The 26,295-nt window shown below is 42.6% G+C and overlaps 1 protein-coding gene across 1 annotated transcript in view; it reads right to left on the bottom strand.

Moving 5' to 3' along the window:
* The window catches only part of FRMD3 (FERM domain containing 3), a 638,046-nt gene that overhangs the window by 255,965 nt on the left and 355,786 nt on the right, over positions 1–26,295 (bottom strand). Inside the window, exon 3 of the mRNA XM_085633170.1 lies at positions 8,143–8,185. Within this exon, the coding sequence (XP_085489296.1) occupies positions 8,143–8,185 (43 nt within the window). The remainder of the gene's footprint in view (positions 1–8,142; positions 8,186–26,295) is intronic.

Genomic DNA, 26,295 nt, shown 5'->3' with positions numbered 1-26,295 from the left:
AGAATGTCGCTCTCTAGGCTACCTCTTCGATGTAGACGGGATTCTACCGTTTCATCAGCTTAAATTGGTTTACGGACTCCCTGAAACCGAAAGGCTCCGGTACTGTCAGATTCGACACTTGGCCCTTCATGCCCAGGTGAAGCCCTTTGCCAGTAGACACCTCTCCTCTTATGAGAAGTGGCTTGTCACCCGCACTTCAGACAAAAAACGAATTTCGGACTTATAAAAAATGCTATTAGCCGGGAATGCGCACCTGTACAATGCTAGCCGCGCGAGATGGAAAAGGGACCTGGGCAGAACACTCAGCCACAAAGAATGGTAGGGAGTATATCACAGTGCCCGCCACTCGGCGTATCATATGGGACTGACCGAAACCCTTACCAAATTAGTCACCTCCAGAACAGCTTCACTCAATAGATCCCACTCAGGTAGCGGACTGTTGGCGGGGTTGCGGGTAGGTGGGCACCTTAGTACACCTGTTGTGGGATTTTTCCCATATCCAGACATACTGGACTCAGATACTGGACGAGGTAGACAAACATTTAGACACACAAATACCGCGCTTTCTGGGGTATGTCGTTCTGGGCCTGCCAAACCCCTTGACTTATCCGCTCAAATCCCGCCGAGGCCGACTGATAGCAATAGCGCTGGGGTCTGCAGTACAAAACATACAAACACACTGGCGCACCTCTCAACTCCCTACCTTCACAGGTTGGCTACACTGTTTGTGGCATGTCCTGGGAATGGAGAAGCTGACTTTGACAATCGCAGGGAAGGGATCCATGTTTAATGAGCTCTGGAAACCCTTTTTGTCCCTACTTTCCTCTGAGTTCAGGGAAATCACCTGCCCAAGGTATCTCCGCCTCCTACGGCTTCCTGATCCACATGCGTCCGGAAAGTAATACCCATGCTCCAGTTACAGGACCCAAACAATGAGTACATTTGCTTCTTTGGTGGACAAGGGTCGAGGTGGGGGGTGGAGGGAGGGGTTATAATAGGTTTCCTTTGTGTTTTCGGTTATGTTCAATCTTAATTTTACTACGTTCTCCATATGCTACGATCACCTCGCTGTGACCTGTGTTGATCGTATACTATTGCTGCGATACAGCTTCTGCAACACTGAACTTACTGTATGTTGATAAAATTCAATAAAAAGATTTAAACTATAAGCTGTAGAGGTAGGCAAGCCAATAAAATCCCAGGGAGAGCTGAACTAGAGCTGCGCCATGGGTTTTGCTAGGCCCCATGAGCCAAAGAACAAGCCAAGCCATCGAAAGGACCATTGAGTCTTATAGACATATTTTCACTTTCTAATTCTGGATTTATTTAAAGGAAAACACACATTTTGTAATGTATTCATGCTCATGCAGTGTTACATGATATCTCTTTCATAATTCAGGATGCTTCTTTGCACAGGACACTACCGAGGTGCATAGTGGAGACAGAGAGATGGTGGTTAACTGGCTTGTCTGTGGCTCATCCGTTAACTGCGTCCCAAAGCCAAGCCACAGCCACACTTTGACCTTGTGAGGCCTGCTGTGCCTCACCTACCTATATCCAAGACTTGACTCCTCTGTCATGGATTAGAATGGCACTGACTCATGAGATGATTGGGTTTACCACATCCCTTGCACGTCTACCTAACCACGGGGCATTTCTCATTCATTCTCCTAGGGCACGTCACACAATGCATGCCTTGCACATTATTTCCTGGGTTCATTGGGGGTCCTTCTTGTTCTGTGCCGATGGTCTCCCTTGCTTCCATGAACAGTCACTTCACTTCTGCTAGAACTCTATTACCCCTTGATCCATTCTTTGAACAGCTCTGCTACTTGTCCAATTTGATTATTATTTACGAATCCCAAGTCCCTCATTTTATTAGATGATTGTGCATGTACAAGTCTTTTGTGCCACCTACAATTTGGTCTCTAATTGGCGAATTTGCAATATGAACAAAAATGAAGGAAAATGCGTCCACAGTCTCTCTACAGTCTTATTTTATTTTGGCTCATTGAAGAGTTTCACTATCTGTGCAATTAAAGAAGGGGCCACTGCTAGGAGAAAAGTGCCTTTCAACTGTCTGCTTTCCACCCTTCTCCTCCCCACGGGGAGTGCCAGAAGGGCTGGTCTCAAAGGATAGTGTGTGGGCTGGTTTTTTGTCCACGTTACTGTGTGATGGTCTGTGAGCCGGTTTTTAGGTCGAGCCTAGGCGGCACATGTGCTGTCTCTCGACATGTCGTTATCAGTCTATGGGCTTACAGCCCGCCTCCAGCTTCTGACTGGCTTTTGTCAGTGTCCTTTAAAAACGTTGTTTCTAATTAGATAATGGTTCCTGCTTGTCCCACCTTTTTTCCTCAATTGCTGTCTCCCGTGGATCTCTCCCAGGACTTGTCCTCTTCCACTTGTGCTATTGTACGTCCTGTCTTTGGAATTTTTTTTTACATTCACACAGAGATCTTCCAGTGCGGCATGCCACGCTTTATCTTTTCTTTAAGTATGGTGGCCGCACCTTCCTTTTGTTTTGCACGACAATGCTCACACAACTCTCTTTAATCAGCTTGTTATTTGCAGTGGCATTTTCAGTTTTTAAATACACGGTTCACGCAATTATCATGATTCCAAGACTCAAACCCGGTTCCTCAGTTCCAAAGTCAGCAGCTCTGGAGGTTACGCCACAGCCTCTCCCCTGCTGGGCATAGGTGTCAGTCTCAGTGTAGGCATAATCACTTTCAGAAACTGCAGTTACTGTGTTTGCTATTGCATCCGGCTTTCAATTTTTGGAAACAATGTCATAGCTTGGATGACGGGTTTTATCCTGTGTTTAATGGGAATGTACTTTATTACTTTGTGACTTTAAAAAACCCAAATGCAGCTTGTACCAAGCCCTATGACGAGTCAGATTTGCCAGCGAAATGTACACCGTGTTCATTTGTGAAGTACTTTAGGAGAAAGGTTTCTCAACGTAATTATCCCTTTTAAACAAACAAAAATAAAAGGCATAATCATGTTCAGAAACTGCAGCTCGTGTGTTCGCTAATGCATCCGACTTTCAATTTTTGGAAATAGTGTCATAGCATAGTGGATGCATTTTATCCTGTGTTTAATGAAACAAATGCAGTATGTACCCACGATAAGTTCTTTCCTGACCTGTTAATAGATTAGGTCATAGATTGAAGCAGACACCTTTTAAAACCACCTCGACAACTGCAGCGACCCCGACTCCATCACCCTCCTAGACAGCCTCTCCAACCTTGGACTGTAGCAGCTCGTCACCACCCCCACGCACAGAGCAGGACACGCCCTCGACCCCAGCCATACCTCGCAGCTGCTCTGGATGGACCACCACTAAGTACACTTCACCTTCAGCGCGCCCACCAGACCCAAACCCTCCCCTCGCCCGCCTCGATGAAACTGGAGCAAAATCACAGAGGAGCACCTTAACACCACCCTCCTCCGAGACTCCCACCCCCCCACGCCACGACAGATGCCAGAACGGCAGCCAAGGAATTCCACCGCTGGATCTTCAGCTGCGCCAACCAGCTCACACCCCTCAGCTGCCCCAACAAACACCGCCCCCGGAAAGCCACCTGGTCACCACCTAAGACAGACGCCCCTGCATACACCTTGAGAAAAGAACAAGATCACCACCAATGCAACCAACGCCAAAGAACTCTTCAACGTCCTACAACAACTCACCAAACCCCCACGCAAAACCACGGATGTCACACCATCCCAGGAACTCTGCAACAAGCACAGCTCCTATTTCCACTCGAAAAGCCAGGTTCTCTACGACAACTTCAGCGAACAGACGCTGGACACCATCTCCTATGCCACCAGCACCGAAGAGCAGCCGACCATCGCAGCTTGGAACCCTGCCACCACCGAACACACCGAAAGGACCATGAGGAGCACCCACTCAGGAGCCCCCACGGACCCCTGCCCATCGCACATCTACCACAGAGCCGCCGCCATCGCACCCGATCTAGGATGGACCATCAACGCCTCCTTCGAATCTGGCACCTTCCCAGATGCATGGAAATGGGCAGAGGTCAAACCCCTCCTCAAGAAGCCCACAGCTGACCCGACGGACCTGAAAAACTACCGGCCCATCTCTCTCCTCCCCTTTGCTGCCAAAGTCACCGAAAGACTCGTAAACACCCAACTAACGGCCTTCATCGAAGAGAACTCCATCCTAGACTCATCCCAGTTCGGCTTCCGCAGCAACCACAGCACCGAGACCACCCTCCTCGCTGCCACCGATGACATCCGCATGCTACTCGACCAGGGACACACCGCGGCACTCATCCTACTAGACCTCTACGCCTCCTTCGACACCGTCTCTCATCACACCCTCGCTACCAGAGTGCACGAAGCTGGGAGGGATACGAGGAACCACCCTCTCCTGGATATGCTCCTTTCTCTGCGGCAGAACCCAGAGGGTCAGACTCCCCCCGTTCTTCTACGAGCCTACAGAGATCAACTGCGGAGTACCCCAAGGATCATCACTCAGCCCCACGCTTTCAACATCTACATGGCGTATAAAATATAATGCCCACACCTTAAATGAAAAATAAATACAGCTTACATTTATTTGAGGGAAACTCATTTTTCTGTAAAAAGAAGCTGGTTGTTTAATGCGCTCACTTCAGGTGTCTGTGTGTGTAACCAGAAGGTCACAGATTTGAATTCGAGGTGATGCACTGAGGAAATAGTGATGTGCATTTATAATAGTAAGAAGTCCAAGCCTGTGACAGAATGCACTGTGAATATGTGTCATTAGTTTGTATATATATATAGCGCACAAGATAAGGTTGCACACAATATGAATAGTCTGTCACAAAATGTGCAAAAAATTACTTAAATGTTTACGATGCTTTCAAAAGTTATGTTTTTAGTAAAACGTTGAATGTACCTAGTGTAAGACTTTTTTTATACGTTTCCACTGAAAGGTTAAATGCCAAATTCTATCACTTAAATCCTTTCCTGGCTCCCAAGCAGCCTTTAGATTTGCTGATTAACAAATGTACACATTTACATTTCTTTCTGGTAGTTTGCACTCTAGAGAGGAGTCTTGTTTCTTCTTTGCCCACCTTCCTTCTCTCACTCACACTTAAGGAGACCCTCTCCTTTCAACCAGTGGGATTTCAACCATTCAGGAACGGTTGTTTTTTAAATAAAAAGTATAGGAACTCTATTGACCAAATCAATAAAACTTGGGCTGACCATTTCGAGCTCTGTTTTGAATATTCGGACTATTTCTTCTTACTCCCTCTCTGTCTGGTTTTGTGTGCACACTGGGAATGCCTTAGTTCCTAGATTGTACCAAAGAATTGCTATGAATTTAAATAAATGTCCTGTTTCTGTTTTGTAAAGCAGCCATGTAATGGAGAACCCAGGCAAGTGTCTCCAGCAGACTGACTTCCCAGTGGCGCAGCTCGTGCTTGTCTTGGCGCAGTACAGGAGGAAGTTCCATCCAGGCACACTAGGTTCCTCAAACGTAAGCGACAATTGGTCAAATGACCAGTTCACAATCACCTTGACTTACAGGAGTAATTTTTGCCCTTCTCTTTACCTGATGACACTACAGGCATCTCACAAAGGGGATTAGTTAGGACAAGGCAAGGAAATTGTTTGGGATCATTCCTGAAGAACGCCCCTGACCGACTGTAAGGCCTGATAGCGGGGAAAAACATGTTGGCACAACACTAGGCAGGTGCATCACACAACGCCACGAGCACACTGTTTTCAGCTACACGATTAAGGGTTTAGGAATGAAATGATACACTGTAACCACCATATATACAATAGTATTGCTCTGAAGTCCAATCATAATAAATACCCACACTAACCATGAGGGTTGGTGGATAAAAGCATTTCACTACAAAACCAAGGAGTAAAAATCTTTACTCTGTACCTGTGTATATCTTAAAATCACACTAATCTCTAACCCTGCCAAGAGCCCCCCCCCCCCAAGGAACCATCTATGAACCAAAGGAGGTTTGTAGATAGGAGAAACCCAATGAAGAAGCATGCCACTGGTAAGAGGTGAGGGATAGTGCCCTTTTTAGGGAAACCTACTAGCATGGTCTAAGGATAATGCCCTAAGCACATTGATCTGATGTCATTCATCTTTCAAATCTGAGTACTTAGTGATAACCTCCTCACTCTGGTGGTACCCTGTTACCTCTTGGTACCAGAGTGGATCTGGATATGACCAGGCACAACATTGTTGTTCAGTGGAGATGGGTGTTAAGATTTTGGGAAATGTTGGGCGCACATGCACTAACTCTAGGCGATGGTGACACGGATACACTGTTCCCGTGGATTGCTGGCGCACTGTAATGGCTCTGATGATATCTGGGTACATAGCCCCATCTCTCGGGTGCATAGTTGCTGTACCTGGGATTGCTGGGAAAACAGGACCTTTGAACACACAAGTGGCAGTTTTGGTGATTGTTGATCACACATTGGCTACCTCTTGACAAAGGTGGGTGCATGTGTTCTCTCTTCAGGGATTGTTGTCGCACACATGCTATTTCTTGGGAATGTTGGGCAACATATGTTGTATTTAGGGAATTTTTAGCACAAATACGGTGCATTTTTAAAATGGAATGTCCCTGTGAAATACTGATAACATAATACGGGAAAACCCACAAACAGTACTGATGTGATTGATTTCCCTTTTTGCTGGGCATTCAAAACAGTCCCAGCGGGTTGAAACCAAGAAATGAATGTGACAGTGAAAGAGAGATAACAGAGGAGTGATAATAAGCAAGATAGCATAGAGAATTATATGTGTAGATATTTGTGGATTTTCATCTAGTGCTCAAAGCCTAACATACTGTTCAAAGAAAAAATAGTGTGGGTGAAAGAGGATGTCACAGGCCTGAAAGGATGCACATCAGTATAATTTCACAGCAAAACTTACATGTGTCTCAAACAGAAGCATGAAGCAACCACAGTGTGTTTATTTATACAATACATAGATGTTTGTGATATGAATGTATTGCTTTTTTTAAACATCTCAAGGTGCAGCACGCTGCTTCTGAATGCCTCCTGAGCCGCCAGGTATGAAGATAAGTACATCACCAGCCTCTTGTCGTCCATAGGGGCCCTAACAAACTATGTATAGGGTTCACCGTCATTTACAACTAACACATGAGCTTCTAAATCAGGGCCAAACCAGATACTTCCTTCACATTTATAGAAGGAATTATGTTACACACTTGTAATACCTAAACTACACCTATGCACTTTAGATAATATCTACACAAGAGTAGATTATGGTTCTATCCCTAGGTTCTGAAGAAACGCCATTGGCCCTTTTGGCAGAGAGGGGTGAAACATGTCGACCACCAACTGAACAAACAAAGAACTTATGTTGCATTGGTCCACATCAGCTTCTAATCTTGTCACAGATAAAGCCCAAGAATAAAAAGTGTCCTTTCAGGGTTATCTCTAGGCACTTGTACAATCACTATCCCCATTACACCCTGTCTACCACCACATTCCCACAAGGGCTAAACTTCATCAGAGAGCCCTCTCTGAGGGAACAATTGTGTATTGCACCTCCCACCCAACGTGGAGCAGGACGCAATGCTGAAGCATGCCACCTCGGTGTGTGAGGGTCAGCGCATGCTGAAAGGGATATCCCTAGAGATTTAAGTATGACAGAAAGTGTAAAACAAAAATATCTTCCGGTTTTGCATCAGTGTAGGTGCAAAACCACACGGAATGTTGCATTATTTTTGATGGTCTCATACATGAAGATTACCCACTGGAAATATTAGAAAAAACAGCAGACAGCTAAGCAAATGAACACATTTTTTTGTACAAAATAGCTCCCTCTCTTCTGCAAAGTGAGTGATTGATCGCTACGGGTTAGTGTTTCACAATACTCAACACTTTCCATCACTCACAGTAAAGTAAGCAAGTCAAGCCATCATAATTTGAAATCAATACAAGTGATGGGCCCTTCCGCCTGCTGTTGAGCGTGCGCCCATCTGTGAAGCCGCGCCTGATGGTCCTGCTTCAGTAGACATGACGCGTCTCATCCGCAGCTTCGAACTTTATACACATAACACTAAACAGAACATCTGGGAGCATTTCAAGCACATTAGACACAGGGATTTCAACACTTACACTTCATTTGCTTGGCGATAGATTTGTTGGGTTCCAGCCAGTGCTGTGAAAAGAAAGGAGAGGAGCGGTTAATGCGATAGTCAGTGCAACACAGGAAGCTTACACTAAGATGTCTGCGTCCAATGGCTTTACAACAGCATCATGCTTTACTACAACAGCTGACGCAGGAGTAAATACTGATGTTGCTGGAAGACTTAGGCCTCCATTTTGAGAGTCCTGAAGGGCGGTGCGCTATTTATCGCACTCAGTAAAAGCCTGTACCAAGTGGTTGGGAATATGTCGTGCAGTAAATAGCACCTATGACCAGGGGTGTCTCAAAAATGGAGCATGACATGGGGATTTTGAATCTGTCTACCCCAAAATCTGCTTCTCTTGGTATTTACTGTGCCTTTTCCCCTTTTAACAAACCTGCAGAACGTACTCAAGGGAAAATCCGAAGGTGCAGCCTTTATCACGCTGGTAATTACCAGTTTAAATAAAGTAATGTTAAGAAAACTTCTCACCTCTTGTAATTGGGACCCCTGTTCAAAAGGAGTTTGTGAAGGGACAGCTAACGAGGCACTTGCAATTCAGAAAGATGATAAAATTAACAGTTTTCATACACTTTCAATTGACAGAAGTACTTGTTTTTTTCACGTAAATCACAAGATTGAGCCCAAAGCACAGGTAAAGATTAAGGGGCATATTATCAAGGGGCTGCGATAAAATTATCGCCGCTTTAGTGTCCGTTTTCGGGCAAAAAGCGGCGATAATTTTATCGCATTATCATCAAGGACACTCTAGCGCATGATTCCTTGACTTAGCGCCCGTTTTTCACACACATCGCCTCGCATCGATAATGAGATGCAAAGGAGTCGTGGCTGTGAAAACAACATGGGATAATATCGCGAAGGCAGCTTCGCGATATTATCAACGAGGGGTAGCGATATCTGATATCGCGTTAAGTATGCCTTAACGCAGGAATTTAACGTCTGTTAAATTCCTGACTAAGGCATACCTAACATGGGGGGTGGATTGTGTGGCTAAGACCACAGGCCCTATCATCAAGGATATCGCCGTTTTCCATGGAACATCGCTGGGAAACCAGCGATGTTCCATGGAAGACACCGCTATTGCTGGAATAATTTTCGCCATTGCGCTATGCGTTGTTAATACAGCGCTAGCATGGCGATAATTTCCAGCGATAAAAATCCTCAGAGCGGCCAGTGATAATTATCGCTGCCGCTTGATAATATGCCCCTAATTTTTTTCTGTGCCAGTTTTATCGCTAAAGAAAGGCATTGACGTCAACGGAAGAGAAAGTGAATTCTCCTGTTTTCCATGGACTCCAATTCCTTCCTGGGAGAAAAGGCTCAGCTCGCGCACAGACAGTGCACACACCGGGCAGGGACTACATAAACTTCCCCCGTGAGGCTCGTTTGTGTTGTGGTTCTTTTCTCTAGCACAATTGAAGGTGCCATTGTCTCCCCAGAATATGGTGATGGTGAAAGGTGCCAGTATTGCTCTAAACACATATTCTTCAAAACGTAATTTATTTAAATATCACTGGCAGAAATGGAAAAAACACACTATGGCGCTATAAAAGGACAAATCTACAATATATACTCTCACAATATGTTATTTTGTGCAGTGCCTTTCTCTAGTAGATGCTTCTGTTTTCCTGCACCTTTAAACGAAATTAGTTATTTATATTTGTACAAGTGTGTAAAAGTTGTATATAAAATAAGAGCAATCTTTATTTATTTTTGCTGCATAGAATTTCTGCAGTGGAGTAACATAGTGATTCATTTCAACATTTAGGGCCAGATTACGATCTCGTTAGGAAGGCCTCCAGACGGGTACCTGAACGTGCGAATCCGAATCAGAGCCTATGTTTCGCACCGAGTCGTCACCCGCTCCGAACAACCAAGTACGATGCGATGATCTCTTCTGCGTCGACCGAATCGTTTCCGGAACCCAATCCTGTCTGACCGACTCGCTTGCAGATGAATAGTCCCATGCAATGGATCCGGATACCGAGCGAGCGAGTATGATGCACGATTCGGTCAGCTTTATCGCCTCAGTCTCAGCGAGATGAAACGGCTGTCGGAATCAGACTTCAGGGGGCCGTAGCAGGCCCCCCTTCACCCGGAGTCCTTCGAATCGGTTACGGGGGGTGTCCATGGATCCCCCCGATCTATGCATGCACAGTGTGGCAGGCAACATGGGGTGCCACAGTGTGTACACTTTTCCCCACCCACCCCTTTTTGCTATGAGATCCTGTGTACTCGTTGGTACATGGGCTCCCATAGAGTTCAATGGGAGCCCGATCGAACCGAGTCCGTCAGCATACGGCTGCATCGTACTCGTTCAGTCAGACTCACACAGCGCGATTCGCTTGGAATGCCCTCCGAATTAGAGTCATACGGAGGGCTTTCCTAGCGAAATCGTAATCAGGCCCTTAGTAGGTTGCCAAGAAGTCTGAGGTGCAAATTAGCAACACTGTGACAATTTATGCAGGGGCATAGATATCATTAGTTCAGCAGGTGCTGTGGCACCAGGATCAAGGAGAGCGAGGGAAGGACTTCACCCTGCTTATGGCTACCTTTTTCTATCCAACCATGTCTGTAAACAAGAACCCCCCCCACACACACACTTTTCTGTGCCTAAGGTGCAGAAGCAATATCCCATTACATTCTATCTGAAGTATTGCTAGCTGTTCTTCTCTATGTCACAGTGTTTTCTTTAGGGTCATTCCAATATTGTGTGCTTTTAGACATATTACTAAGAGAGTTATTAGTGGTGGGTTTTAAATTATTTGTTTTCAATGACTCAAATTATAATGTAAATGGTGTTACAGTGCACTATCTTAATAGTAACTCATTAGCAGTAATGTGCCTTTTCGCTGTTTTAAATTTAAATAGCAAATTACATTACATTGTTCCTCTTTGGGTTTCTAGGACAAAAAAGGAACAGAAATAAAATAAAAAAATGAAGTTTCATGTTAGAATAGGTTCATTGGTCTGCATATGACGATCATTTGCTATTGCTATGGTCTCCTAGTGCTTCGGGTCAGTCCAGGAGTGTCTTCCCACTTGGACTGATTTTACGACAGGCCGAAGCCCAAGTTACTGCGTTGTGGGTCTTTAGGTAAAACAAATGGAGGGAACATTCGGTGCAATATATAGTACAGGTGATGTGAGGTCAATTGCCCAGTTCCCTAAATGTAGCCTGGCCTTTAGGTTGGTTTTATGTAGTTTGCATGTCACCAATACCAGTTACTACATGTCCACTCACTGATTCCTAGGTCTACACACACATCCACTCATTCACCTATACAGTCACTCATACATGCAGTCACTCATCAATATAGCACTATCATAGGCACTCATACACCTATACAGACACTCACACACCGCCACTCATCCATAGAGTTACTCACACACCTAGTCAGTCATGCAAAGAATCAATCACACTCCCATTTACTCAACTATACAGTTATACACACACCACCTCACTTATTCATACAGATACTAACACATACTTACTCTCTTATACAATCACTGACACAAGCACACACTCATCCATACAGCCACTCTCACAATCACTCACTCTCACATATAGTCATTTATATACTCCAATACTCACATATACTGCCTTTCACATATGTAGTTACTCACACATATACCACTGTGACATCCATTCACTCACCAACACACCCATCCACACACTCACCCATCCACACAGCCCTTCACTGATGCACTCTTGAACCCATACACCCAGTGAATCACCCACTCACACATCGAGGCACAGAGTCACACCCCCACACCCACCCACACAGACACTCAGGCACCCATACAGATACTCAGACAAACAATCAATAACTCATATCGACACTCATGTAGCTACTCACCAACCCATGCAGCCGCTTACACACCAACTGATAGACTGATACAGACATTCACACAGTTCAGTCACTAACCCATGCATTCAGTAAGACATGTTTAATCACTCACTTATACAGTCAGTCACGCACCTACTAAATCATCCAATCGGACACTTATACACCCACTCATTCTTCAATACACCTTGGCATATATATTTATAAAACATATTTAAACTTTACAGAAATATGCAGTCACTGGATGATGTCATCAGTGATGTCATTTGAGATGTCATCAGTGATGTCATCAGTGATGTCACTGGCCATGTCATGAATGATTTAATATGTGATGTCATCAGCAGTGCATTGCAGGGGCGCAAGTTATAGTTAGCACAACTAACTATAACGGCCAAATTTCTCTGGCTTTGTACGAGTGAAATGTCCAACTAACTATAACGTCCCATCTTCACCCACAAAAAAGGGAGCACACACACGAGGACCCGGCAGTAAAATCACTAAGATGCGTTTCGGCTGCACACAGCCTTTCTCAATCAATGAATCGCCATGTTACAAACAGCTTTAAAAACCCCACCAGTCATGTTACTGTCTCCAATTAACAAAACATTTACAGACAGGAATAAATAAGCTTACACATTAAAAACGTGCGCTGAACCTGTTAGGTACTGTATAAGTATTTATACCAATCAATAGCCCAACTGACCTTTGAGCATATTGTATGGACTGTTCACGCTACACGGAATCAAAACTTAAAACCTGCAAACATTCAATGTCCAATTGATATATAAATGTCTAAACGGAGAAATACAATTGCGCAGTCATTATGTTTGGGGCATTCAAACATTATTAAAAAGTTATGTTCAAAGGATCGCCCTTCTCCAACTGGCTATTGCTATCCCGTGCAGCAGTTTATGTAAACTCTAATTGTAGGCTGTTCAACACCCCTCTATTAAGTGTAAACACAATGCGTAAAGTCCCGCTTTATATACTGCTGTACACATAGAGATGTTAAAATCTCGGGAAACAAAAAAGTGCCAGTCACAGATAATAAACACACATTCTTGTGTGGAGTGTTGTCAGCCAGAAAGAAGAGTGTTTTATATATATATATATATATATATATATATATATATATATATATATATATATATATATATATATATATTACCTACTGGCGGTTGCCAGTAGATAGTTATAGTTAGGACCTGTTATCCATAGGAAATCCGCAACATTCTATTTGGAATAACTTTGGCGCTGGTTGACGAATCTTCGCAAAATTTTCAAAACTCGTGGCCCACTCTGGTCTGCTCCTATCCTGAAAGTCTCGGGGTGATTCGTCAAGCGGGGCCCGAGAAAAAAGGGGGTTCCATGCAATTTTCCATAGGGACCGTAAGTCGCAGCTACAGCCCGAACTGCTGAACGGAATTACACCAAATTTGGCAAAAAAGTAGCCCTTGGTTCACACTCGTGCCTTTTGCTTAAATGGTGTAAATCCGTTCAGTAGTTCCTGAGAAAATCAAAAGTAAAATCATAGATATATCTATGGACGCGGTGGATCCGCGCACCCTGCCGAGCACGAGGTGTATGTTAATTGACTGTCAACACTCCAAACCAGGAAGTGTTGGCAGCCATCTTGTGCCTCGGTAGAACCGAGGCACAAGAAAAGAGAACAAAAAACACGCAGAACGCAACAAGGGGGCAGGGTAGAAACACCCTGACCCCCTAGGCCTGCTTAGGGGGTCCCACAAGGACTGAGGATTGAGAAGGAATTAATTCCCCAACTTAAACCTCGCCATAGGGTGTGTTTGCAGTCATGTCACTTCAGGCCACGCCTCCTTCCTTCACCACTGTGCAAACGCGCCCCGTGGCGTTTGTTAAGTTGGGGGATTAACTCTTTTTTAATACTGAGGGTCCATGAGGGCCAACTAGCCCAACAGGTATCTCCAGTATGCGCCAGGGAGCTGCTTTGCAGAGGCCACGCCCCTTTTTACACCTCTATGGAACGCAGCTCTGTGGCGCTTACTGGAGGTACCTAGTGGGGTAGTTTGACCCTAGGGACCCTTAGGATTCAAGAGGACTTAATCTCTCAACTTAGAATGGCCACAGGGCGGGTTTACACAGTGGTGAAGGGAGGGGACGGGGCCTGAGGTGACGTGTGCAAACACGCCCTGTGACGCGTTTTAAGTTGGGAAAATAATTACCACTGAATCCTGAGGGCCCATGGGGGCCAACTAGTCCACCAGGTGCTTCCAATAAGTACCACGGTGCTGTGTTGCAGAGAGGTGGTCCAGGCCTTGCCCATTTTCTCTGCAAGGCAGCTCTGTGGTGCTAACTAGAGATACCTGATGGGCTAGTTGTACCCAAGGGACACTCAGGATTCAAGGGGACTTTATCCCCCAAATTAAAAGGGCCATAGGGCGCACACGTCAGCTCAGCCCCCCTCCCTTCACCAGTGTGCAAATGCACCCTGTGGCGCGTTTTAAGAGGTAGTTTTAATACCCCTGCCCTATTATATACTAGGGGCTTACAGAGGAGGTCATGCTAATAACATAGTGTTCCCTAGTGTATGTAGGTGTTTTAACTGTACTCTAAGTGTCTTTTAGCATAGCGCTGGCTCTAGGACTGGTTAGTCAGAGTCAGTTACCACCAGTACCCATCTGAAAAAGTTGAGGGTACAGGATGATTTTGCAGCAAAGACTCTTTCTCCTACTCTGTTTGTTCTTTCTGCACGTCTTCCTTCTTCTGGCACTTTTCTTTGTCTTTGAGGACTTCTGTAGCTTCTTTCTTCATTTTTTTTTCTTCTTTCTGTGTGTTTTTTCTTCTTTCTTCACATGTCCTATCTCTGTAGGCATAGTTAGAAATCAGCATTTAAAAAACCTTTGAAATTCACTTAAAAAACCATAGGTTTCAGGCACATTATAGTTAGGAATTAGCATTTAAAAAACCTTAGAAATTCACAGAAAAAACCATAGGTTTCAGGGGTGTTATAGTTAGCTGGACATTTCACTCGTACAAAACCATAGAAATGTCCCCGTTATAGTTAGTTCAGCTAACTATAACTCGCACCCCCACAATGCACTGCTGATGACGTCACATATTACATCACTCATGACATGGTCAGTGACATCACTGATGACATCACTGATGACATCTCAAATGACATCACTGATGACATCACTGATGACATCATCCAGTGTCTGTGTGTTTCTGTAAAGTTTAAATATGTTTATTATATATAGGGAAAGGCATATTGAAGAATGAATGGGTGTATAAGTGTGTGAATGGATGATTTTGTTGGTGCATGACTGACTCTATAAGTGAGTGATTAAACGTATCTTACTGAATGCATGGGTTAGTGACTAAACTGTGTGAATGTCTGTATCCGTCTGTCTGTTGGTGTGTAAGCAGCTGCATGGGTTTGCAAATAGCTACATGAGTGTCTATATGGGTTATAGATTGGTTGTCTGAGTATCTGTATGGGTGCCCGAGTGTTTGTGTGGGTGGGGTGTGTGTAACTCTGTGCATAGATGTGTGACTGGGTGATTCACTGGGTGCATGGTTTCAAGAGTGCATCTGTGATGGACTGTATGGGTGGGTGAGTGTGTGTATGGTTGTGTTAGTGAGTGAATGTATATTTCAGTGGTACATGTGTGAGTAGCTACATATGTGAAAGGCAGTATATATGTGTGTTGGAGTACATAAATGGCTATAAGTGAGAGTGTGTGCTTGTGAGAGTGGCTGAATGGATGAGTGTGTGCTTGTATCATTGATTGTATATAAGAGCGTAAGAATGTGCTAGTATTTGTATGAGTAATTGAGCTGGTGTGTGTATAACTGTATAAGTGAGTAAATGGCAGTGTGATTAATTATTTGCATGACTGAGTAGGTGTGTGAGTACCTCTGTGGATGAGTGGTGGTGTGTGAGTGTCTATATAGGTGTATGAGTGCATATGATAGTCCTGTACTGAGTGAGCATAAGTATGAGTGACTGTACGGGTGAGTGAGTGGATGGGTGTGTAGACCTAAGAATCAGTAAGTGGGTATGTTGTTATTGGTGTTGGAGTGTCTATGGTTTTGAGAATGCAAGTCTGTAATTTAGAGTGGGTGTATCAAAGGTTATATTAGGGTGTGAGAAGATGCATCAAATTATCACATGGATTATGTCATCAATGATGTCATCAGTGATGTCATTTGAGATGTCATCAGTGATGTCATCAGTGATGTCACTGACCATGTCATGAGTGATGCAATATGTGACGTCATCAGCAGTGCATTGCGGGGGCAAAAGTTAGAGTTAGCTGAACTAACTATAACGGGGGAATTTCTATGGTTTTGTACGAGTGAAATGTCCAGCTAACTATAACACCCCTGAAACCTATGGTTTTTTCTGTGAATATATATATATATATATAGATGTTTTAATGTTAAGTGATAATGTTAGATTAAGAGTTTAATATTTTTTCTGCAACAATAGGATTATTCATATATGTTATGTGTTTGAAACGAAGTCCTTTCCCTACTGTTGCTGAGACTGGAATACGAATTGTATATCTAACCCCTCTGAAGTCCAACACTTTCCCTACTGTTGCTCTGTTTTGAATGGGAATAGTAAATATAACCCCTCTGAAGTCCAACACTTTCCCTACTATTGCACAAAGTAGAGTATATCTGATACACCCAAACTCCAATACTTTTCATAATATTGATTGAATATATTTTATAGTATTATTTGTAGAATTTTATATATTGTTATTATTATTTAATGTTTATAGTATTTTTAGTAAATGTGATTTTGGTATTTAATTTTTTTATTTATTTATTGGTTAAATTAATGAATATATTTTGTAATTGAATTGTTTACATTTTTTATTTCTGCATCTATTTCGTGTGTGCATTTTATAGTACTAAATGTAAAACATTAAAAAAATTAATATAATGTAAAATGTATATTTGAACCATTGTGTTAAACTATATACATACACTCACACACTCATATATGTGTGTGTGTATTTATGTAAGTTTATATTCATATACAGTATTAAATATTAGTGGAATATATTTAATTTACATTATATTAATTTTTATATTATAATTTTTAAGATTTATTACAACTTTGAACTGTATATATATGTATATGTATATATATATATATATATATATATATATTTATTTAACAATCGATATTTTTGTATGTTTTTCGATTATATTAGTGTCTACATCATTTTGTTGAAAAAACATTCTGTACATACAGTTATAAGCATAGGAACACAATATTGTGGTAAATTATATTTTTGACACTATGGGGCCTATTACTCCAACCGACACTGGCGGAAATGGAACCAACCAACCGACCTCCTGTCGGTGGTCACAACTGCCTAATTATGATGCGACCGCACATAGTGCGTTTGCTTTCTCTATGGGAGCTTGTGTTACGGTCGTAAAAAGCCGTAATGGTATATTCTGTTAATTCCTGCACCCCGTGGCACCAGGTGCAGGGATCAACAGGGGAGTCACCAATCAGAGGCCGCAAGGGAAAGGGGGCCCTGCTAGGGGCCCCCAAACACGCCTTCCAACAGGCTTTCCATGTTGGAAAACCCAGCATGGGAAGCCGGCTGGAAACCGTGCATCGTAATCCAGATGGCATATCGATTATGGGCAGGTTCTGACTGGCCGACGGGCTCTTTGAGCCCGTTGGAAGCCAGCCGGAATGACTGGCCAGTTTCAATTCCGAATGGCTGTATTGCAATCAATTCAAACCGAGGATTTCGGTCGTAAAACCTCTGGCCTAAGGTCAGAGGCTTTACGACCGACATCGTAATAAGTCCCAAAGTTTTTGTCAACAATATTCTTTTACCACAATATTGTGGCACTTCAAAAAAGACTAAAAGTAGCATCTGTTCCAATTCACATTATCCTTTCCCCTTTCTTCTAACTGTTTCTCTGAGTCTAGCTGATGACCCCTGTAAAGAAGGGATAACTTGTGAACAGGGATAATAGGCCTGATTCATTAACAACGATTTATCCCCCCCATGTAGTATCATACTCAGTGTACTGTTCCAACAGTAATTTAACTTTGAGCGCTACCTCACTTGAATTTCGAGCAACTATATTTTATGTACTGTATCATCATTCTGTAAAGTGCCAAACTCTATGATAGTAAATTCCCTTGGCCTCGCTGGCCATATCTGGCTTGTGTATTACCTCTCTTGCTATTTACTATGGTATAGCACTGTTTTAAGCAGCGCTTTCTCTCACAGATTAATTTAGTTGTGAAAACAAGGTTTCCTATATGACACAAGATAGCAAAATCTATTTTTAATAATTTACAAAAGAATTAAGAACATTTCCATATTACATGCTTTATTTTCAAATACTTGAATGAAAAATCTTGATTTACAATATTGGAGACTGATGCCTGGTAATTATGTACATGCGTATGAGTTTTGTCTGAAGCAAACCTTGCTAGTAAGCAAAACTAGTGAGAAAGTCAAACGGGTGAAGTCGGGAGTGGCGAATTTAGAATGGACACGACTGTGAATATACATGTTTTGTAGATTACAGAAAACCACGCAGAAAGTTTTGACGGCTCACCATAATCAAAAGGAAGAGCGACTATATATTTTTAGTAGACTGAGCCAAGGAAGAGAAAAAAGTGGAAGTATAAGAAGGTGAGAACCCTGGTATAAAGATAACATGAGCCACCCAGATCTAAATATAAAAATGTAGGTGGATAAGCGTGAAACATATACATCAAAGTATGTTTTAACATTAAACTGGCAGGTTTACATGAAAATCAGGGGTACCTGGAATTGATGATAGGGAAGAGGAGAAGGAAATAAGGTCGAAATTGGATAACTGATTGATATATTTATCTCAATACAGGATTGAAATATTGAACATTGAGTTTGAGAAAACCCTCAACAATGGTCTTGACAAAGATAGTGGCATAAAAACAAGCCCATCGAAATGCGTCGACGCATAGAAAACATAATCCAAGGAACGGGTACCTACCTGTAGAGACGAATGTATTAATATCTCATAAGGGATACAATCGTAGTTGTGTTCAAGTGGATGTGCAATATATGACAAATTGTACTGTCTTTTCATGTTGTGTTTTCTCGGTTATGCGGGTTCATAACGGGGTATTTTTGTTTGTTTGATTATTGTGCAAGAATTTAAGCTTTGTTTTAGGGTCTTCCCTGTATATTCCCAATTTGTTTCCACGTTTGTCACCAAAAGGAAAAATCTATTGTCTAGATCAGTGCAAAGAAGGGACTATTACAGGTTCTGTGTTTTTAAATATGATGTAATACATGTTTTATACATAATAAATGTCAATGGCTTTTTAAATAGAGTGTTTGAATGTAATTGTAAATCAATTTTATTGGATTCAAGGGATTGCTAGTTGATACTTGTAAGAGTACCATATTCCCTTGAGTATTACAAGGGGTCTCCCTCTACATTTTCACATAGTAAGCAAAAAGTACCTACAAGGTAGGTAAAGTGAAGGGGTTAATTCAACAATGGTTCCGGGAGATGGGAGGGATTCTTCTATTTGGGGCCATGGTTTTCAATGATGATGGAAGGATTTTGTTCCAGGTTCCCTTCTGCAGTAGCCTGTTCTGTGTTGGAATACCGTTCAGCAGCTTTGGCAAATCACTCGAGAAGATTGTTTTCCTAGTTTTAATCTTAAACTGCATTTTGGTGGTGTTGCAACTTCTTGTGTTTTTACTGGTCTCCTGAGATGTTCAGTTCTACAGCCACATCGGGGGGATTGTTGATTGTTACTATTGTGTAGGTGATGCAGTAGATTTTGGTGGTGAAGATATTTCCAGTGAAGGTCCTTCAGGTTCAGAAAATGTGGGGCAATGTGTGAAGGTTTTAGATGAGTCAGACAGTGACATACAGGCTGTCTGAGTGGTTGTTGAGGACAACAGTAAGTAGAGAGGTTTCTGAAGTTTAGGACGAAGGGGGCCAGTGCTTGGATGGTGGTTCCGAAGTTGGGAGTAAAAAGGTATGATTTTTTTCCAGCTGTGAGAATAGATGCCAGGTACTTTGGGTATGCTTGGCGGTGTGGTTCTTCCAAGAGAGATCACTATCTGGTTGGTGGATACTACTCTAAAGACCATTGGTTCATGGCCATCCATTAATTTATTACACCTAATGTACTCAGAGTGAAACTGAGACAGCTGGCTAATATCTAGCACATGGCCAAGAGTCAGGACAAAAGAAACCTGAGGAAAATAGTCAAAGTGGATGCAGCATCAAGTGACAAGGACAGCGTTCATCAATATGTTCTGCAGGAAGTGAATGTCAGTTTAAGGTACAAACAATCACAATGGCTGCTATATTTCGGTTGTTAACGCCTCCTCTGAGCACATGCATTGTAGCCTAGCAAGGAGAGTAGCCCTGATAACTGGAATGCCACATACCAAGCTACAGTTAAAGTGAAGCAAAGGCAGGATGTAAACTATGACACAGTAAAGAATTTCTTTACTCATTTTCTAGAACTCATAATAATAGGGAGGCTATCACCGGAGAGATGGAACAAAGCTGACTTGGCGAGTATGGAGAAAACACTAGAGATCTCCCTCAACAGTCTCCACTAAAGAATGAACACTATGAGGGCACAGTCAGCAGACATAGTAAACCAAGGATGATTTGCTGAGTATAATCTCAGGGATAAGCGCCAACCCGCTGAGTCTCACCTGACAGAGGTCACCTTCACAGAAGGACATGACAGTCTACCTGTAGACATTTCTCATCTAGAAGCCAAGTAGACTTCTAAAAATAAGGTTAGGTCAGGAAATATTATAGTTCTAGGAATCCCTGTAGTTGTGATTGAAAGGGACCTTTGAGGAGGAAATTATACACCAAGATCTAAATAGTTAATGATTACACATGTTGTAAGAAATAACAACAACATTCAGATATTCAGGGAATGTACCAGCAGCTGTGATCGAATGATATGGAAAAGTAATATACATGAAAAGATTTGCTAGAATGTGAAATTTAATTAATCCAAACATTACAACATTCTTAAACCCAGAGTGTAAATTTGGTGAAAGTGCCCTACTTAAATGAAACTCGCCCAACCTCAGGATGTTCCACACTAGGTGGAGGCCAAAGGTCAGTTTAGGTATACTGTGACCATACCTGCCATTTGGAAACACTTTACACACTAAAAGAGATGCCTCCTTATGAATCATTGAGCCTTCCCCCAAAGTTACCACCCTGACAGATCTTGACATGCAAGAAGCGTTCTTGAGAATCTCCAGTAAAATAGGTTGTGCTTCATCTACTAAAGGAGTATTGTCAATGGTAGTGATGATAGCCCTACAACAATATGACAATAGAAGATATCTAAGAATAGCTTTGAAAACTACTATTTTGATCAGAGAGATGTTTGTCTTTACTTGAATACTAATGAATTGCAATAAAATAAAATTTTAGTTGGTAGTTTTGGCAGAGGTAAGCACTCAGACTGAGAAACCAAAATTAGTGAAACGTCATGTAGGAAATAAGGCCCTACTCCAATATTGCACGAGACATTCTTGACTGTAGCTGACAGAAGCTTGTCAAGGTTTTATTATGAGGGATTTTGAGTAGTATTTCAGTAGTCTTTTTTAAATTATCTATTAAGCTCTTACAAATATTCTCCTCTCTTGATTGAAAAAGGCCATCAACCCAGTTTGGCGTAAAGTAGCAGCCAATATATGTTGAAGATACATGCGAAGGGTTTCGGGTATACGGTAGGTAGTGGCGCCCACAGGTATAAACGTGATTATTTATAAAATGAAATTTACAACGGTGCAGAAAGGGCGAGGGGAAACAACCCTAAACCCCCCACATAGACAAAGGTCCAAAGTGGTAAAACATAGGATGCCCATGCACACGTCAGTGAATCAGTTCTGTAAATACACAAAGTAATGGAGAGAATAGCAAGTACAATAAACACTTGGTGAGTCCAATGAAGTGAATAGTTTCTTGATTTAATACAGCTCCCTTGCCCAGCCAACACTTGTTTCGTCTGGGTGTGAACCCACGACTTCTTCAGGGCTATGAGGCGATACAGGAAAGAATAAAGGATCTCTCCGCCGGTTATACTTCCGTCCCGGCTGCGCGGGAAAAATGGGGTGAGTGAAGTACACTCAGACCGTGTGATAAGGTGAGTACCCCTTCTGATAAGAGGACCTTCACGACGAGTACGTCAAAGATTCCTTGGGATTCTGATAGTGACTCAGAAGGGGTACTCACCTTATCACACGGTCTGAATGTACTTCACTCACCCCATTTTTCCCGCGCAGCCGGGACGGAAGTATAACCGGCGGAGAGATCCTTTATTCTTTCCTGTATCGCCTCATAGCCCTGAAGAAGTCGTGGGTTCACACCCAGACGAAACACGTGTTGGCTGGGCAAGGGAACTGTATTAAATCAAGAAACTATTCACTTCATTGGACTCACCAAGTGTTTATTGTACTTGCTGTTCTCTCCATTACTTTGTGTATTTACAGAACTGATTCACTGACGTGTGCATGGGCATCCTATGTTTTACAATATATGTTGACGTAACAATAAGAGATGGCTGAGTGTTAAAAGGTACAAAAGACAATCCAATTTGGTATGATTTTACTCTTGTCAAAAGTACCCACAAATAAATCCTATTGATTAGGTCTTCTTTTAGACACTTTTAATGATGTGAATACCTGACTTATCATCTACAGTGGAGTATATTTCTTAGCTCCACCTTGTACAATTAATGATACACTTTTGGTCCCCATGACTTCTCATTCGACTCAGCTGCCTATTTATGATGCCTGTTCCTGTCTCCTCCAATGAAATATATTCTCATTGATACTTAGATGGCTAATTATACAAGAATAAAAGTGGCTACATTTCACTAAAAGCTTTAGTAGACCCTGAAACTTCAAACATCTAGCAGAACCTTGTATCTTCATGCCCTGGGGACACGCCTTATCATATATAGGATAAATCCTCAGAATTCATAATATTATGGTGCCCTATACTGACTGGCTAAACTGTCATGCGCACTTAGAGAGTTCCCACCACTTCTCCACCTGCTCTTGACCGCTCAGCCCTGCCCCGCACATACAACTGAGCCACTACGGGGAAAAAAATGATAATAACATTGCGTTTTTATCTTTTTATGTTTCCTTTTTTGCACTGCTGAAAAGCAGTGGGGCGACACTCCTCCTCCTTAGCGGAGGAGCCAGCGCTTTAATAAACACTCCGCCCTATGGGTTAAAGATGGAGTTTTTTTTGGCTCATTGCCTGGCAGTTGTCTGTCTCCCTTTTAAGGATGTGATACACAGAGCTTTAAAGGACTGTGACAAGAAAGACGGACGAGAGACCGGTAATTGAGCTTATGATTGTGTAACACGGAGAATACATTTTTTTACTTAAGGGTTATGTCTAGAGCAGTAAAACTAACAATCCAACCTTTATAGCTGAAACAAATATTTCATGTCAAGCAGCAGGTTGCTGCAGATTTAGTATAGATGTGGCTCGAGCAAACGCCTACCATTCCCTGCGCTGGCTAAGAGAATTAAGTTAGAACTCTAATTTCAGCATGTCCTCGGGTGTCCTCTGCTCCAGCTTGTTTCCCTATAAAAGCATGTCATTTGTCTAATGTAGCCTCGGAGGCGCCGAGAGCAAATGCTTCTTCTGTTCCCAAACTGCTCTTCAGAACACCACTTTCCCTGTATGTATAATGCATGACTCGCCGAGATAGTCTGCATAAGCAAAATGAGGTGTACAGGGCTTAGGAGAAAGAGGTTGCACAATTTACTGGCACAGCTGAAAGGAAAGTGTCCGCGTCACGTGATGTTTAAGGAAGGCCGATCGTACCTGTAACTGACACCTCAGCTTTGCCGATGGGGCGCGAGAGTGTCACAATTAGGTAAAATGTCCTGGTGTTGTTCAAGGCGTTTGCACAACAGGCATAATCAGGAAAAGATCCTGACAAATATACTGACAAATGGAATATTTCTAGGCCCATTGAGGTGGTCAAATCTTAGCAGAATTTAAAGACTAATTTTCAGAGTGTTGCACAACCGGTTGGTCCTCGGAGGCCTCCTCAGACTTCCTTTGGGTCCTGAGAGTGTCATAAACTTGCAGTGAGTCATCTCCAGATAGCTGTCAGAGAGCATCATTTAACTGTTTGTGGCCCTTGGCTATCAAACATAGGAGCTGGCCCTTCAGTGTCCAGATCTTTGGCATACTCTCAGATACCAACAGGAGGCCATCAGTGGCCCTCAGTCATGCCCTGGATGCCCTCTGTCTGCTTTCAGACTTCACCAGCCTATACTCAAACTTACCTCCAACTCACCTTCAGAGACTCTGCACCGGCCCTCAGCGCATGCCCGCAGATAACATGAAACTCAGCAGCCTTCACACACGCACTGCTGGCCTTAGACCCCACCAGACATCTCTCAGAGACCTTCAGTCTGCTTCCAGACACTCTCAGCAGGCCCATAGAGGCACTGAGTCAGCCCTGAGAGACCCTCAGTTCCCATTCCACACCCCTGCCCACATTCAGACACCACAGGTCAGCACTGAAAGACCTACCAGTAGACTTCCAAAGACACCAAGCAAGACTTCTTTCCACCACTACATTTGATATGTAGGTATTTATGTATGCCACAGTGGTGAAAATGAATGTGGGCAAATAAAACATGGTATTTAGAGTAATTATACTAATAAATACACTTTCACACATATATTAGTACAGCACAAAGGTTAAGTTCTATGTTATAACCATAGTACAGTGTAGTTGATGAGAGAGAACTGTTTATTTTATCATAGATTGCACGTTACCAACTCTTTAAACAGGAAAACAGCATTTATGATTATACGAAGGTCTATCTAGTTGCATTTTATCTCAGTTCATTGATTTAACTACTTGTACCGTGATTATGTATAAATGCATTTATTTATAACTTCTACGTATGGAAAAACAGCATGACAAAATGCATAAATGCAGATCTGAATTGTGTAATATGCTAATCATCACCATTGTTGATGGAGTGGCGGGGCATTGTGAACGGCTTGAGCCTTCACCTCTTGTGATGTTTTTGTCAGCCCACAAAATTGGTAATAAAAAATATACATATACATATATATATATAAAAGTTACTTTTTCAAAAACACAGGAACATAGCCTAATCGCGGCAATCTTCCAAATTATCAAACTCTACTAACCTTACACAGCAATGTCAATTCTGCAGCTCAGCTACTACCAGTACTTAATTTGAGCCAGTGGTTTCTGGTGCTCGGCACCCGCACTTAATTGTCAACACTGGCACTTATGACACTCTGCTGCATGGTGGTGCTCTTTGTATCATTTAGAGACGAGCACAACAACAGTTGTTTATTGATTCAATGCACTTTAAAAATGACTAAAACATGCTGCCAAAGCAATTCTTATAGCTTTGGGGATCTGGAATAGTCAAAATTGTCACACTTGGAGGTGTGTGACGGTTAGTAGTTGTGTTGTTCCTGTTATTGGCAGCGCTGATGGCAGCAATGGGCGGTGCAAGCAGAAGCGACTTCCTGAAGAGGGCCCTGGCACTTCTATTTTTACAAATGAAGCACTGGCTACTACCACAGACACCACTGTTACATCCTCCAGCAAGAAGTTACAGAAGGCTTCAAGCAATTCAAAGTCACAGAAAAGAGTCAATGAAGGAGGGCCATCCGTTCCAAAATAAGGCCCACAACTCTTATTCCAAGCTGTCACCTTGGCTGTAGCCTCAACTTGCCCTTTGACATGCAGAGCCCAATGCTAACTAAATCATGTACTGAGGATGCTGTTCACATCGGTCTCAAAATCATAAACAGCTTTCTGGAAGAAGTGTGATTCCATCCTCTTGCCAAATCTTGATCCTGGCACTTTTCTTGAGCCTAAGACTTTTCTCTAAGCTTGCCACCCTAGGGCAAATGATAGTGAAAGCAGTATCAAGGCAACCCATAGTTTATAAAAATGATTATGAGTTCTCTATCCTGGATTTTAAAGTTCCACTCAGACTCAAGCTTTGATGTATTAGGAATCCTATCGATATGATATCGGGTCTTTTGGTGCAATGCTACACGGGGTTGTATCCTGGCTATGTATTACTGTTCTACTTTCTCTGTCTTTTGGTTTAACCTCCTATGATGGACTGGTTCATTATGAAGTGTTTTATTATTGGATATTTAAAATGTCCAGGGATGAATTTGTAAATTTTGGATGGATCGCAATAAAAAAATAAAAA

The sequence above is a fragment of the Triturus cristatus genome, chromosome 2_1 (genome assembly GCF_964204655.1).
Source record: "Triturus cristatus chromosome 2_1, aTriCri1.1, whole genome shotgun sequence".
Classification (NCBI taxonomy): domain Eukaryota; kingdom Metazoa; phylum Chordata; class Amphibia; order Caudata; family Salamandridae; genus Triturus; species Triturus cristatus.
The sequence above is the reverse complement of the archived record's forward strand: the minus strand, read 5'-3'. Positions and strand labels throughout refer to the sequence as shown.